Genomic DNA, 13974 nt, shown 5'->3' with positions numbered 1-13974 from the left:
ACCTGTTCTGCAGAGCCTCATCTGTCATTGTGCAGTTCTGCTGCCAAAAAGGGGCTGCTTTCTCCTGAAAAAAAGAATCTCCTAAAGGTACTCCTTATAGAGAAAAAAAAAAAGAAAAAAAGAAAAAGGTATTGCTGAAGCAGAAAGAAAAAACCAAGTAAGCTTTGGGTGGGGTATATGTGTATATTTTAGTTCACTTTTAAAGAGCAAATTGACTTAATCTTATGTCTGTGTAGGGAATGACGTATGTGTAACTGTTTATGATTTTACCCTGAGAAAAATCAGTGTGCTTTGGACTACAAAGTTTGACCTGAACTGGATCAGATACCCAGAATTTCTGAATACAGATGCAATCAGTTGGCTTTGGGACTACTGTATTTCATGTACTTTTGTTTTTAGGAAAAACTATTTTTATTATAATTTTGAACCTTGTTCCGATGCTTAACTTATATTTTATTAACCAATATGAATTTCAGCAGAAGCATTAATTTAATATTTAAACTGGCTTAGGTTTTAACACAGTCATTCTGGAACTTTGCTCTTTCACCCCTTCTCCCCTTCAAGTAAGGAGAATTAACGACCCTGCTCATTAACTGCAGGGCAATGCATGGTTCAGAGAAGGATGTTAACTTTTACGTTCTGGTTGGCTCCAGTTTACTAGAACCAACTTTGCTTCAGGATTTTGAGTTTTCTCCTTGCTTCCCACAGGAATTTCCCCCTACAGGCGTTTTTTAGCATTTCTGGAAAATTATGGGATGGCTTTGCTTATAGTTCAGAGTGGTCTGCACCTCATTTGTGCACTTGTGTTTGCTACTTCCTCTCTTTTTAAAAAACATTCTGCCCAAAGTCTTGCTGTGCAAAAAATGAGGCTGCTTGTTTTTGTTTATTTTGTGCACAAAAAGGTGCAAATGTTTTGTGTGAGGGTATTCTTTATTGATTGTAAATAACACGAACTGTCATTCTTCCATCAGTTTTCTGCAGTTCTCTTTGGATTTGCATGTAGTTCCTGAACTCAGCAATTGCTTGAATAATCTCTGCAAGTTCACACCTTTGCAGCTCTTGCTTTTATTTCTTCTTGCAGAGCATTTTTGGTCTTGGGAATATGAGTCCACCTTATTGAGCCGTTCTATATATTCATCCTATTCTCTATCAGGCTTTGCTGACTTACTGGTATCTTACTACATCCAGTCCCTATTGATCATTGCCCAAAGTACAGAGATCTGCCAACAAAGCCACTGCTAGAAATGATTCCTTCAGTTTTATATTGAGCTTAGCCTTGTTCCTCTGAGCAGGTTGAAGAAATTATCTGTAAACAAAAAGGCTTTCTCCTTTCTTTCACATACATGTAAACATTGGAAGTCACTTACTGGAAATGTCAGTTTATCCCATTGATGTAAAATAACAGAGACCTAAACAGATACTGCTTTCCCTGTGTTTGATGTTCTCATATCAGTCCCTTGTCAAACTAAATTCAGTGCTAATGTCAAAATTACAGTTCTTGTGGCATCACAAGTTTCTCTTTCACTCTGTTGGTTGACTTTGGCTGCTTCATCCCACTTTCTGCAGGGTGCGTCTTTTAGATAATTATATTTTTAGTTCATCTCTAGATTCCCATCCTTGACAATCCCAACTCTGGCCACAAGACAGTTTTGGAGGGTTGTCCCTCTAAAGGTGCTAACCTGCGTGTTGTGGTTTAATGTCTGGGCTTTCTCGAGCATTTTGCTCTTTCCTGCCTTATTCACCAAGCAATGCACAGAAGCAAATCAATCACAAAACCATGTTATGGTATCTCTCTGTTCTCTGCAGTCCTAATTTTCAAAGGAAAAGAACTCTAAAGGAAGGCTGTGAATCACAGAAAATTAAAAATCTGATAGCAAGAAGGGATCAAAGGAAAGCCCCTGTTACTGAAAGCATCTACCCACCCACCCATCCATCTGATCTTAATGGAGAAAAATGTCCCTATCTCATCACTTCTTTGACCAAATGTACCTTCTAAGACATGTTGTGGGAGGAGATCATAACTACCTGTTCACAAATATGGTTGAGAGGAAATAGGGAATGGAGGCATGTTGCTGGAGATAGCAGTTTAAAGGGAATAACATAATTCCCATCGCAACAAAAATGGTGGGAGGAGCCTTTCATTCTTTATCAAAGGTAAGAAACAAATGGAACAAAGCAAGAATAAGAAGGTAAAGCCCAGTGGCTCTTAACTTGTATGGCTTCAATATCCTCAGGCTTGACCTAGCTTACATTTGTCTGCGTGTAGCACAGCTCATGTAACTTTAAAAGATAAGGTATGTTTGAAAGGATGGCGCTCTGCCCGAAGGACCTGCAGCCTGATTTCATTAAAAGTCAGCTGTAAATCTTTAAAAGTTTTCCATTATTTAGGCAGCCAGGTCTTTATGTGACTAACAGACTGGAGGCATGATTGATTTTGTGCAGTACCAATTACATCCAGCTGAAATGGTGCTGATTCATTCTCTCTGTAAATCAGGTTCTTGCCAGCTCAGGTTCTGAACCCCAAATTTCTGAGCACTTGCTGCAGTGTAACCTTCAGTGACTCTTACCCAGAAAAAGAGCAGCATACACCACTCTGACTTAACTTGGTCCATGTCTATTGGCATGGTTGGAATGATATTTTATTTTGCTTCAGTGGATGGGCAATGTATTCAGTGCTTGTCCATCCCAAAATTGCCTTTTTGCTAAACTGAGAGAAATATGGCAGTTTCTTGTAGTTACATCTAAAAAATGGAACAAGCTTGCAGATGTTGAATATTGCCTGCTTTTTAGTGAACATGACGGATTCTCTCTAAGGGTCTAACAGTGCCATAGTATCCAGAATGCTAACACAGCATTATGTCCCAAATTCTCATCCAGCTACCTTGCAGCTCTGAAGCCTTTGTAATTACCTTGGTAAAAGCCTAGCTTTCTGTTTCCCCATCCAGCATTTTGGGGAGTTTTGTAATGGCAAATGATTCTTCACCAGATGTTGCAACACTGCACAGTGAATAGCTCACATAAATTACTCTAATGCTGTAATGCTTGGGTTTCAACCTTCTTCCCCATGGAAGGCATTCATGGCCTTTGCCTGGTATTTTTTTATGTCTTTGTCCAGGAAGGCAGGGTTTGGCCTGGTGCAGGAGTTGGCTTGACCCAGCATAACCTGGGGGGGGGGGGAGGGGGGTGGGCAGGAGAGGAGGGATTTCTTCCTTTGGAGAGGCTTATTTTGGAGCAATGAAGAGCCCTGGCCTGGAGGAGGCACTGACTTTTTCCACAGAGGCTTGTTCCCCTTATTCATGATTCTGTAGTCAGGCAAGAAGGGCAGAAAGTGAATTTGCTGGGCCTGGTTGGAGACCCTGCTTGCCAGAGTCTTCAGTAAGTGTGGCTGGTCTGGAGTCTGTGCAGTTTGGTGGCCGGGATGGCTCTGTAGTTACCTAAGAAGCCATCAGGAAGTAGGGTAGTAATTTGAATGTTCACTATGCCCATTTTAGGATGCAGATGCTTGGGACTGAAGGTGATGATTATTCCCCTGGGCTAGTTCTTTGATTGTCAGATTTATCCTTTTTCATATGTTTACTGGTGGATATTTTTGTGCAAGTATTCCTCCAAGATTTGAGTGTATGTTTCAGGATTCGTTTACTGCTATCACCATAAAATTTATGTCCCTATGCCTCTATTTTTTTTATTTCTTTGCTCAAGGAGGTGTTAGTAGTCTGTGAATTTAGAGGTGGGTGGAGGGAAGAGTGGGGGTGACCGGGAGAAAAGCTTAAATCATTGAAAGTAGGTTGCAATGATGATTCAGATCCCTGTTTCTTGGGTCAGACCATTGTTAGCTGTGGCTTGGGTGGCATCCTGAGAAACATGATGGTTTTGTTTGGGGTTCCTGTTACTCAATTGCAAGGCACACACTGAAGATCATCTAGCTGCAACAGGACTTAAATTGTATGCTCTTATTTTGCTCTTGGTTCTAGTCTTCAGACCACAGTTCAAGTCATGGCTGGTTGGTTTGAGATGGACTAACACCAAATCTTATTCCCCTATGAGGGCAAGTGAGGAGACAGTATTCAGGAGAACAATTGTTTGGAGATAAGACAAATCTGAGCTATTGGCAATATCAGTGTGTCTGATGCTGACAAAGCCACTGATTGGCTGAAAATTAATGTTACAACACTTTTTTTGGATTTCATGATAGCTCCTTCAGAGGGAAGAAAAGCAGTCCATTGTGGGCAAAAAAAAAAATGAAAATCCTTCTTTCCTAAAATAAATACTGACTCAGAAGGTGGGAGACCCAGCTCAAGTGTAGGATGCCTTTGTGTTGTGGGATGCTGAAAAATAGCCCCAAAACTATAAAGAGTTCTGCAATATTAATGTAACAGGACATTATATAAGAAAATGTATCAACACTGTAAAAAGTCCTGCAACAATAAATATCTGTTGAGATTAAAAATAGGTTATTTATTCATTTGTTCTTTTCTCTTATCCTGTTATTTTTACTTCTGCTGTTAAAGGCAAAATAAAATAATAGTAGTTAAACATTTATCTTACGCTGATGAATTTCTTCTTTGTTTTAAAAGTCAAAAGGAATATCAATTAAAACGACAAATGCAATAATTTAGACATCAGACATGCTAGAGAGAAACCTGTATCCTTGGAGACAGGGAGAGAGGGGGATCAGTGTGATCATATAGGAAATCTTTAGCTCCTACAAAATTCAGTCTATAAGAGCATCAGTGGTGTTGCTTAGAAATTAACTTATTTTATATCTCGGAGGAATTGTGTTCATTTGAGCATGTTGGTTAGGAAGTGTGTTGCATTAGTGAATAATAGCATTTAGTGAAGAGCTAAGCAAGTACCAGGAGGAAAAAAAAAAAAAAAAGCACCAGACTGCAAAATGTACTTTGTTGATTTATTTAATGAAACCAGTGTGTCAGTAGAAATGCAACTGAAAATTGGATGGCTTATTTAAATGAAATCTGATGATGAAGCAATTTCCTATTGCACTATCTCCACTTGCAAGTTTGGTGGTGGTGACACTGTTAGAAAAATGATAAATGGAGCAGCAGGGCACTTTTCAAAGCAATAGAGTGTTAGGAGGGTGAGGTTTGGGTTTGTTTGGGGTTTTTGTAGCATTAGTATCAGATGTAATTTAATGTCCTTAGAATTCTGCAGTTCTGATTTTCAAATCACAAGAATGAAGAGAAACATGCCTCTGTAGTCACTTGTCCCTGCTACTCTTGTTCCTACCAGGAAATCACAGGTGCACATTAACTTCCAGCTAACATGTAAGGAGTAAACTGTACTAATTACTGAGTTCTTCAGTCCTGAATGCAAGCTGATAGTAATCAGATGTGAAAAAGAAACCAAGTATGGTTCATCAGGTCCAGTTTTTGCAAGACGTGTTGTACAGTAATTTCTTACGAGTTGTAGCTATTTTAGATTCTGTGTTGTCAAATGCTTTTTTTTTTTTTTTGCCCCCTTTTTTTTTTTTTCCCTCCAACTCCCCTCCCTGTTATCAGTGCTAGGAAGAGCCTGGAGTGGTATAATCCTCATCACTGAATGAATGACACAGGAAATGTGTATAGCAGCTGAAAGACACATGCTTCATATCAGCAGCAGTTAAAACTGATGGGAAGCATCATTGGAACCATGGGGTGCAGCAGTTCTATAGCTGACAGAACATCAGAGAACGGTGAGTGCTGCCTTTGTCTTCAGGGTCACGGGTTGTTATCTCTGTAACACCAGAAGAGGATTGCAAGGTAATGTTTCCTCCAGTTCTGTTGTAAAAATACTTGTTAAAAAAACCCAAAACTTTATAATTATCTTCTTTTTAAAAGAGTGCATAGCTTTTAGATGCAGGCTGAGGTCAGAAGACAACTGTAGACCACCTCTAACATCTACAGATTGGGAAAAGATTCACAGCATCTGGGGCAGAACCTAAATTTCAGATATATGTGTACTGCTGTGTTACTAGCAAAGCATATGGATTAAGGTATTGAGGGGGAACTTTTAGAGCCTTTTACAACACAGGATTTCTGGGCAAATTGTCCCAATTTTCCTGCTGGTGGGTGACTCTGGTTATGAAATAAGTGTAGTAAAGCAGAGCTGTTATAGTGACCCTTAGAATCTGTTTTCTGCCATCTGTCTGGCCTGCAATTCTCCATTGTCAGTCACTGAGCTGAAAGTCTCCACAGTACCTGGTTAAATGTTCGATTAAAAATCTAGTGCCTCATCTCCCTGCTTTTGATCATACCGCACCAGCCTTTGCACAGGCACATGGGTTCCAGGATTAGCTCAGACCTTTGTTCAGATCCTTTGTGTTCTCTTTCAAGGTTTGTCATTAAAGTGCGATTTAGGGGCCTGCCAGGAACAATGTTATGTGGTACTGTGCATAGTGTCAGGACATTATTATGCTGACCAGCCATGATTGAAAAGGAGGGCTTTTTTTGGCTACTAAGCCAGGACACAAGTCACAGGAAACTGGTGACTGAGAAGAAGGAGCACTTAGAGGCATCGAAGCTGACCGATTTAAGGGTAGCCTTCAGCTTTATATATACTGCTTGGTTATCACAGCAGCATCAGCACTGTGTCACAGCAGTGGAAGTAACATGGAGGCACCTAGAGTCTCAGACCTACCTCTAACTGAGAAGCTGTCCTTCCCTTTTGCATTTGCATCTGTGCATATATGTGCCTTGCAAGGCCTCAGCGACAAGTTATTTGGGAATATTTCTGAGGGTACAAGAGCTTGCAGCAGGCATGAGGAGTTGTACTCTTTCTTGGTTTACAACCATCAATACACACTGGTGTGGAGCCAGGCTTTGCTATCCCAAAGCTGGCTTATGATTTTGTTGTGTGTTTGGCAATGTTTTGTCCTCTCCAGTTGCCGGATGATATTGTTTCTGCATTTCAGCAGTAGTCAAATGATGCCAGACCATCATTTGGTCTGCAGCCTGAGGCTGTACATCCTTCTAATGCATTAATAACATTAATTTAACAGGTGCTTGCGGGTGTAGGGACCTTCTGCAACTGATAACAATTATTTCTACAGATACAGTTTAGCCTAGTGTGAAAATCATGTTCTAATTCAGTCCTGAGAATAATAGCGCTGTAGTGAGTACAATTAAAAAAAATTCACAAAAACAACAAAACCCCCAGAAAAATACAAAAAAAAAAAGAAGAAGAAACCCAACCCAAAACATCCCCCCCACCAAGAAAAACAAAAACAAAATGGAAGAAAAAAACCCAACCCACAATATTCTGTTAGATTTGCAACATTAACCAAAGAGGTTGATAGATACCTATCTTACGTGATACCAGTGGAATTGTGCTGTGTTAAGTGTTCAGGGCCATTAAGCAACCTAGGGGGGCTTTAATAATGGAAGTTCAATGGTTCTGATACTGGAAATTGGTTTCTGTGTTGGTGGCTGTGCTTTGCCCCTTAGGTATTCTTCTAAAGAGAAAAGTTGATGACAGCTGTGCTGTGATGTGTCAGGCTTTCTGGCGTGTGGTGGTGGTGGTGAATTCCAGAAAGGACAGAAATTAAGGAAGATCTCAGAGTTTATGTAGGGTACAAAGGATGTGCTTAGTCATATAAGGATTACATTTCCTTCATGCAAGAGGACTTTTCTAGGATGGATATGATATCTGTTGAATGGGGGTCTCTACAGACTTCTGGCCTTGTCTGGACTGGAAAATTTTACCACTTTAACTGTGCCGTATATGTATTAATGGTAAAATAAGCAAAAAAAAACATGCTATTATGTCACTTCTAAGCATTTTTAGTAAAAATAGCTTTCTTAATTTTATGCATTTATTAACAGAATCACTTTTCTATGGAGGTTTTTCTTTACTTGCATAACAGTCAGTTTAAGAAAAAAAAATCATTCTCACTCAGGGGTGCCACTTATCCTAGTGTCTTCTTGGTATTTGTGATCAGCTAAAATAACTGACTAGTGTAAACTGTTGTCCCTGTGGTACAGAGCTTTTCTTTGCAATTTTGCAGGGAGAAAAATTATTGGTATGAGTTCTTGTTTTGCTTTTCAATATCAACTGTGCATTTTGGCAGTTGTAATATAATAGAAACGTATTCATGTTAAGACATTAGTGTTGATTTTAGTTTCCTCTTTTTATTCTTTTTTTGTGAATTTGCAATGCTTTGCAGTGGTGATTGTGTCAAACTTGTGTATTCAGAGAATGTCTCAGTTTTGTTTCTGTGCTTCTTTTTTTTTGCTCAGAAATGAGCTCTACTTCTTTGGAGTGTCAGGAGCTAAAATCAGTGTATTATTTTGTACCTTCTGTAGAGTTGCCCTGTGGCTGCTTTGATTTGTTCCCCCAAGCTCAGAAGCGTAAAGACTTCTTTTTTTTCTGTGTCCTGTGCTGAGTCATTCAGCGTTGCGCTCCTTAGCAAACTCCTTGAAGTGACATGTTAGTTGCAGGGCTGAAGGTGCAGGTTTGACATCTCTGGCCCTCTACTTATTTACCAGTATCCTGTTGAAAGTACAGGGAAAAAAGAGGTACGGAAAAATACAAGAATTATGTTCAACTTCAAGTGAGTAAATATGACATCTCTTGAAAGCAGCCTCCTACCTTGCTCTCCTTTTTGTTGCCAGGCAAGGATATGGTGGTGATGTTGTGGTTGTACTGGGACAGGTTTAGGGAGCCAATAGCCCTGTGCTTTGTGTTCCTCTTGCTATTATTCAGTGATGCATGTAATACCACTTGACTGCCCCTGTTAGTGCTCTGTAGGGCTAAGCACATTAATGCAGAATCTCCCTCTGACCATAATTCAAGCAAATGTCTAGATTTGAATTTGGCATTATTTCAGTTGCTCCATCTTCAAGGCAGTAGCTGCATTTTATTTCAATTTTGTATAACAAATGGTGTCCTCCTTTGGATGATAAATCCATACTTACGTATGCCCTAAGTAGCTGAAAGGTGCATTTATTACTCTCTTGCTGATCTTAAAAAAACAGTTTACAAGTGACTGAGGAATGCTTTTCTCAAAGTTAGTTGATCTTTCTGGATGAGCACCCTTAAAGCAGTGAAGAGTCACAACTCTGTGAAAAGCAGAAGCTGCTGCTGAGCTCATCTGCTCCTCCTCTCCCAAGATCATGGTTATTTCAGGCTGAGCACAGCCTCTCCAGCCTTCTGCTTTCACTCCTCCCTCTAGTCTGTGGAAGCTGCAGTGATCACTGGTAATGCTGAGGGCACACCTGCCCGTCTTTTCTCTTGTCTTCCTGCTGGTAGTGCCCTGGCTCCTTAGAGCTGGTATCCCTTTGGATACCAGGAATAGCAGGGGGGATTGTGGGCATGGTGGTGAGGGATCAAGTGAGCATTAGCTCCTAGAGCTCCTGTCCCCCTGCACAGCTCTTGTTGATGTCCATTGTTCATGCAGCATTAACTGCTTTACATAGATGTGAGGGGCTCTCCCCATGGGACAGTGCCCATCCCAGGACCTCTTTTGTGCCATCAGATGTTGTTCTGCTTGATAAACTTCTATCTGAGCAGCTAGGGGAATGTGATCTGTTTGTGGTATGACTGGGGCCTGTAAATAGATTACACTGTATCCATGTGTACTCCATTGCTTTCTGTTTTGACAGTCATTAGATCTGCTGTCCTCATCCAGAATTGGTACCGCTTCAGAATGGCCCGGCTAGAGATGAGGCGGCGCTATTCTCTGAGTATCTTTCAGTCAATTGAATATGCTGATGAGCAAGATCAACTACAGGTTTGTAATCTTCAATTCTTCCTGTACTGGCACTTACATTATCCTAGAGGACCAAGTTGAAAATAAAAAACAAATGGGTGTGCTGTTATTTCTCCCTACAAATCTGTGTCCTGTACATAAAAACTGCTTCCCTTCCTCACACATAAACTAATTAGGTTGTGTGTATACATACATATATATATGTATGTGTGTGTGTGTTTATATATATGTATATACATAACTACATAAGCACCAGGACTCCATTCTGCCCATGCAACTATGTCTAGGTTAGAGATTCCTGTATAACAGCTCTGTTAGCCAGGAATTGCAGGTCATCCCCTGTGGGCGATCTTAACTGCGTCTGTGAGGCAAGATGTACAACAGGGATATCAGTCTCAGTATGTCAGACCAGGCTTCCTTTGGGATGAAAACAGGGAATCAGAAACTTCTAGGGCTTTGTGTTCATTGTAGCATCAGTGTCTAAAATCAGTTTGGTGTTTGTAGCAGTATCTTTCTATAGACTCCAAAGGAAGCCTATGCAAATAGTCTGGATGATGGGCAAGATTAATTACACCCAAAAATGTCAGCAGCATTGATACAGCCTTGGAACTTTTTATGTATTCATGTGGTGTCAATCTGCTAATTCCTAGCAAAGAAGGAAAGCGGTAAGCAGTTTTTGTAATAGGACACAGGTTGTGCTATTATTGCAGGCTGATGCTATGATATCATACAGAGGTGTCTTAGATCCCCCTAAATGAGAAATTGCTAGTAACTGTGTAAGGAAAGAGAATGTTACTGCTCTTTGATCAGTGTTTGTTCTTTCCTTTTCTGTGCCCAGCTATCCAACTTTTTTACATTCATGCTGGATCACTGTACTCCAACTGATGCAGGTAAGGATAAAAATCTAAGTAATATGGAGATTCTGACTAAAAAACCCAATGTGAAGAATGTTTATTTTCAGTGTGATGTTTACAGCCCACTTCATAAGCTGGGCTGAAGTTTGATTTCCCAAATACTGTAATAAGAATTTGATCTGTAAATGTTGACTCTGCTCAATATCTATTCAGTGAGTCAAGATGTAAGACAGAACAGGTACTTCTTTGTCTTTATGAGAATACTCAGAAGTGCTCAGAGGGCTTTCTTGTATGTTACTGCCCTTAAGCTGTTCTAATGATAATCTTACTGACTCCAATTTTCTATGCATGTTTTCTTAAACTATGAGATGTGATTATCTAGAAAAACTGTGTCTAGTTGATTTAGGGCAAAATAGTTGCCTTCAAAGAGGTTGTTCTTCTTGTTCCCTCTTTTCTTTTTCTTTAACCCTGAAGTAGTTCTGAACCACCTGTTAATTTAATTTGTTTTAGATTTCACTGCAAAACATGTGTCAGTATGTGAATGATAAAAAATGAAAGAAATTTACACTGCTGGAGATAAATCTTTAGAAACCATCTTAATTAAATTTCAGTTATTCAAAGAATAACCCGTAATGCTTGAAGTATTGTGGGATCCTTGGACAAAACTTATTTTTGAGGTCAAGCTCAAAGGAAGGACAGACTGAGAGTGATTCCTAAGTCCAGAAAACAAGCATGACTTCCCTGAATAAATTGAGAATAGGTCTAATCCCAGTGTTTTTAAAAAGGAGACTGTCCCCTTCCTATTGAATTATAAGAGAATGTCCTTTCTTCTTCATCTGGTCCAGCCACAGGTTATTCCAATTAAAATTTGCACAGGAAACTTTTATAGCAGGATAAAACCACTATCAAATCCATAAGTGGTTCAGTGTTCTAATGGCAACCATTATAAATGGCATTTTTTCTCTCTTAAATACTTTAGAGTGCCTAATGCTCTCTGTGCTCTGCAGGAAGAAAAATTATGTTTGAGCCTTGCTCCGAAGCCAAGGCAGGTGATACAACATTCCAGACTATTGTATCCAGTCAGACACTGCTCACTATTTAAAGAGAATTTTACAACTGCTCATTTTAGATATAATTTATCCACCTTTATTAACTGTGTCCATGGATAGAAGAAACAAAGGTGAGGTGCTTCAGGTGACTTGCTGGGGCTCAGGACATGACTGGTACAGAGGACACTGCTACATGCATAGACTGTTCATGGGCAAGTGGAGATCCAGGCCCTACCTGTGCACAGGAAGGGACAGAGGGTTCTGTGGGTTGCCGCTACACCACTGAGTAGGTGACCCATTTCTTGGTCTTCAAGATATTAGGAGTTGCAGGCATGGTTTGAAGGCTCAAACACATGATAAAGTGTGTGGGTTTTGGTTAAGCTCCCCTTTGTCTTGTTTGCTTAAAACTTTCATCTTTCAGGACTGAAGTTGGTAAGACTTGATAACTGCTCCAAAGGCTTTATTTTTGTCTTGTTTTTTTTTTATTTTCCCCTTTCTAACTCCCCGGGTTACAGATAACAGAACCCAAAATGGAGTGGAAAGATTCCAAAAGGTACATGTTTAATAGAGAGATTGCTGAGTCTCTCTATTTATGTGCTATTTTTTTGAGAAATTGCACATAAAATTTGTGTCATGTGGTTTGTGCTTATGTTAGTCCAGTTACTGGCTGTGTGCATTCTTTACTTAACGATCAATTGCTTGACCCTCCTAAGTGACCTTTGCAGCATTCATGATAGCCCATCTGTTTAAGCAAAGTCAGTGCTGCATAGAATAATGAACTGCTTTCAGTTTTGCTGAATCATAGCAAAATCATCACAGGTCATAGATAGGAACCACAATGAGTGTAAACATGACAAGCAGAGAGGCTTCAAATTGGCCTTGCTACTCTCAAGCATTTTCTAAACCCCGCTATTCTCTGGCTTTTATTCTTTTTCTTTTTTTTTTTTCCAGTGTGTGCTCACTTAAATTTGAACAATAGCACATGGTTCAAAAGCCCTCACCAAAAAGAGAGTATGTAATATTCTTACCAGAGAATAGGTTGCCTGTTCATCTAAGTATGTGATGAGAAAGCTACCTGAAGATTTTGTGATCTATTTTTCTGTACATTATAAACTGCTCAGTCTCCACTATTCATCTTGTCACTTTCCACTTTTTAGTCTGCTCTTTCAGAATACGTTTTTCAAAGAAGAAAGCAGCCACTGCCTCATTAACATAGTGCTTTTGATGTGAATGTTTATCTGTTGTACCCTAAAGCTTTCTTCGTCCTCTCATCCTGCTTAAAATGCCAGTGCAGTTTAAGTTGTGATGGGGATATTCTATAGTTATGTGTCTTGTTCTGCTTCTGATTAAAGGCTATTTTCCAAAGATTTGTGAGAAGTAAGAATTAAAACCTTTCCACCTTAAACTTTTCTCCCTCCCCAACTTGGAAAGTTCTCTGGACAGAGAAAGCTGGACACTGCTTTTCCAGGTAAAGGGGACTCATTTATTCACTCTTCATGTGGTGCATTCAGGGTGAGAAGGCTGCAAACATGTCCTGGGCAAGGTAGTGGGACTGGGAGTCTAAGGCACCCCTGTACCTCTCAAGGTAACTGGGGCAGGAGCCACACACCTCCTGGAGCCTCCTTCAAAAGGGAACAACAAAAAAAGGTGCTGTTGTCTGCAGTTTCACTCCCCATGATGCCTCACTTACAGCCTTACTAACACCCTTCAAAGGCTTTTTGCATAGAGTGATTCTTACAGTGGGGAATAAGTCACAGCTGCTTTTGGCTTACAGCACAAGGAATGAAGAAATGAATGTTTGGAGTGTTATAGAAATCTTCATTCTCTTAGTGGTCTTGAAGTCCATCTGGATTTGACCTGATGGGTGTATCTGGCAGATACAAGATTCCTCAGGAATTAGGTACTCTCAGGTACCCCAGTGGTTAGTTTGAAGGTACACAGATGGCGGGAGAACAGAGAGCTTATTTCAGAGCTGCAGAAATAGCTGATTGCCTGTTACCCTAATAGTGAGTACCTCCTTATCAGTGGCATCTTGGACTTGCCTTGAACTACTCCCATGGTGAGGTGGTCTTGTCAGGAGAACGAGATTCATGGGTTTTCTGTGGCCAAACTGACTCCATGTAGCTCTGGGTTTTCATGTTTAACATGGAATGTGGCTATTGTCCTGTAGAGTAGTTGTATGGGGTCTAATAGCAAGGCTCAAATCGCTGAGATTGGGCTAGATTGCTGGTGTCTTTGGAGTACAGAGCAGGTCACTCCCTGTGCTCCCTGTAGTCAGTGGAGAGAAGCAGATGCTGGAAGAGGGTATTTCATTCTGTCTTAAGACCTCTGCCTGAACTAGGCACACTAAGAGTTTTTGTCCCTGTCT

General features: G+C 40.2%; 1 protein-coding gene across 3 annotated transcripts in view; it reads left to right on the top strand.

Annotated features, from left to right (window-relative positions):
- The window catches only part of PPEF1 (protein phosphatase with EF-hand domain 1), a 34738-nt gene continuing 20764 nt past the window's right edge, over nucleotides 1–13974 (top strand). For all 3 annotated transcript variants that reach the window (XM_065677356.1, XM_065677354.1, XM_065677355.1), the window contains exons 1-4: nucleotides 1–87; nucleotides 5517–5689; nucleotides 9597–9724; nucleotides 10542–10593. In XM_065677356.1, coding sequence (XP_065533428.1) covers nucleotides 5626–5689; nucleotides 9597–9724; nucleotides 10542–10593 — 244 coding nt within the window. In that variant the 5' untranslated portion in view covers nucleotides 1–87; nucleotides 5517–5625. The remainder of the gene's footprint in view (nucleotides 88–5516; nucleotides 5690–9596; nucleotides 9725–10541; nucleotides 10594–13974) is intronic.

This window comes from Lathamus discolor, chromosome 4 (genome assembly GCF_037157495.1).
Source record: "Lathamus discolor isolate bLatDis1 chromosome 4, bLatDis1.hap1, whole genome shotgun sequence".
NCBI classification, from domain to species: Eukaryota; Metazoa; Chordata; class Aves; order Psittaciformes; family Psittacidae; genus Lathamus; species Lathamus discolor.
The sequence above is the reverse complement of the archived record's forward strand: the minus strand, read 5'-3'. Positions and strand labels throughout refer to the sequence as shown.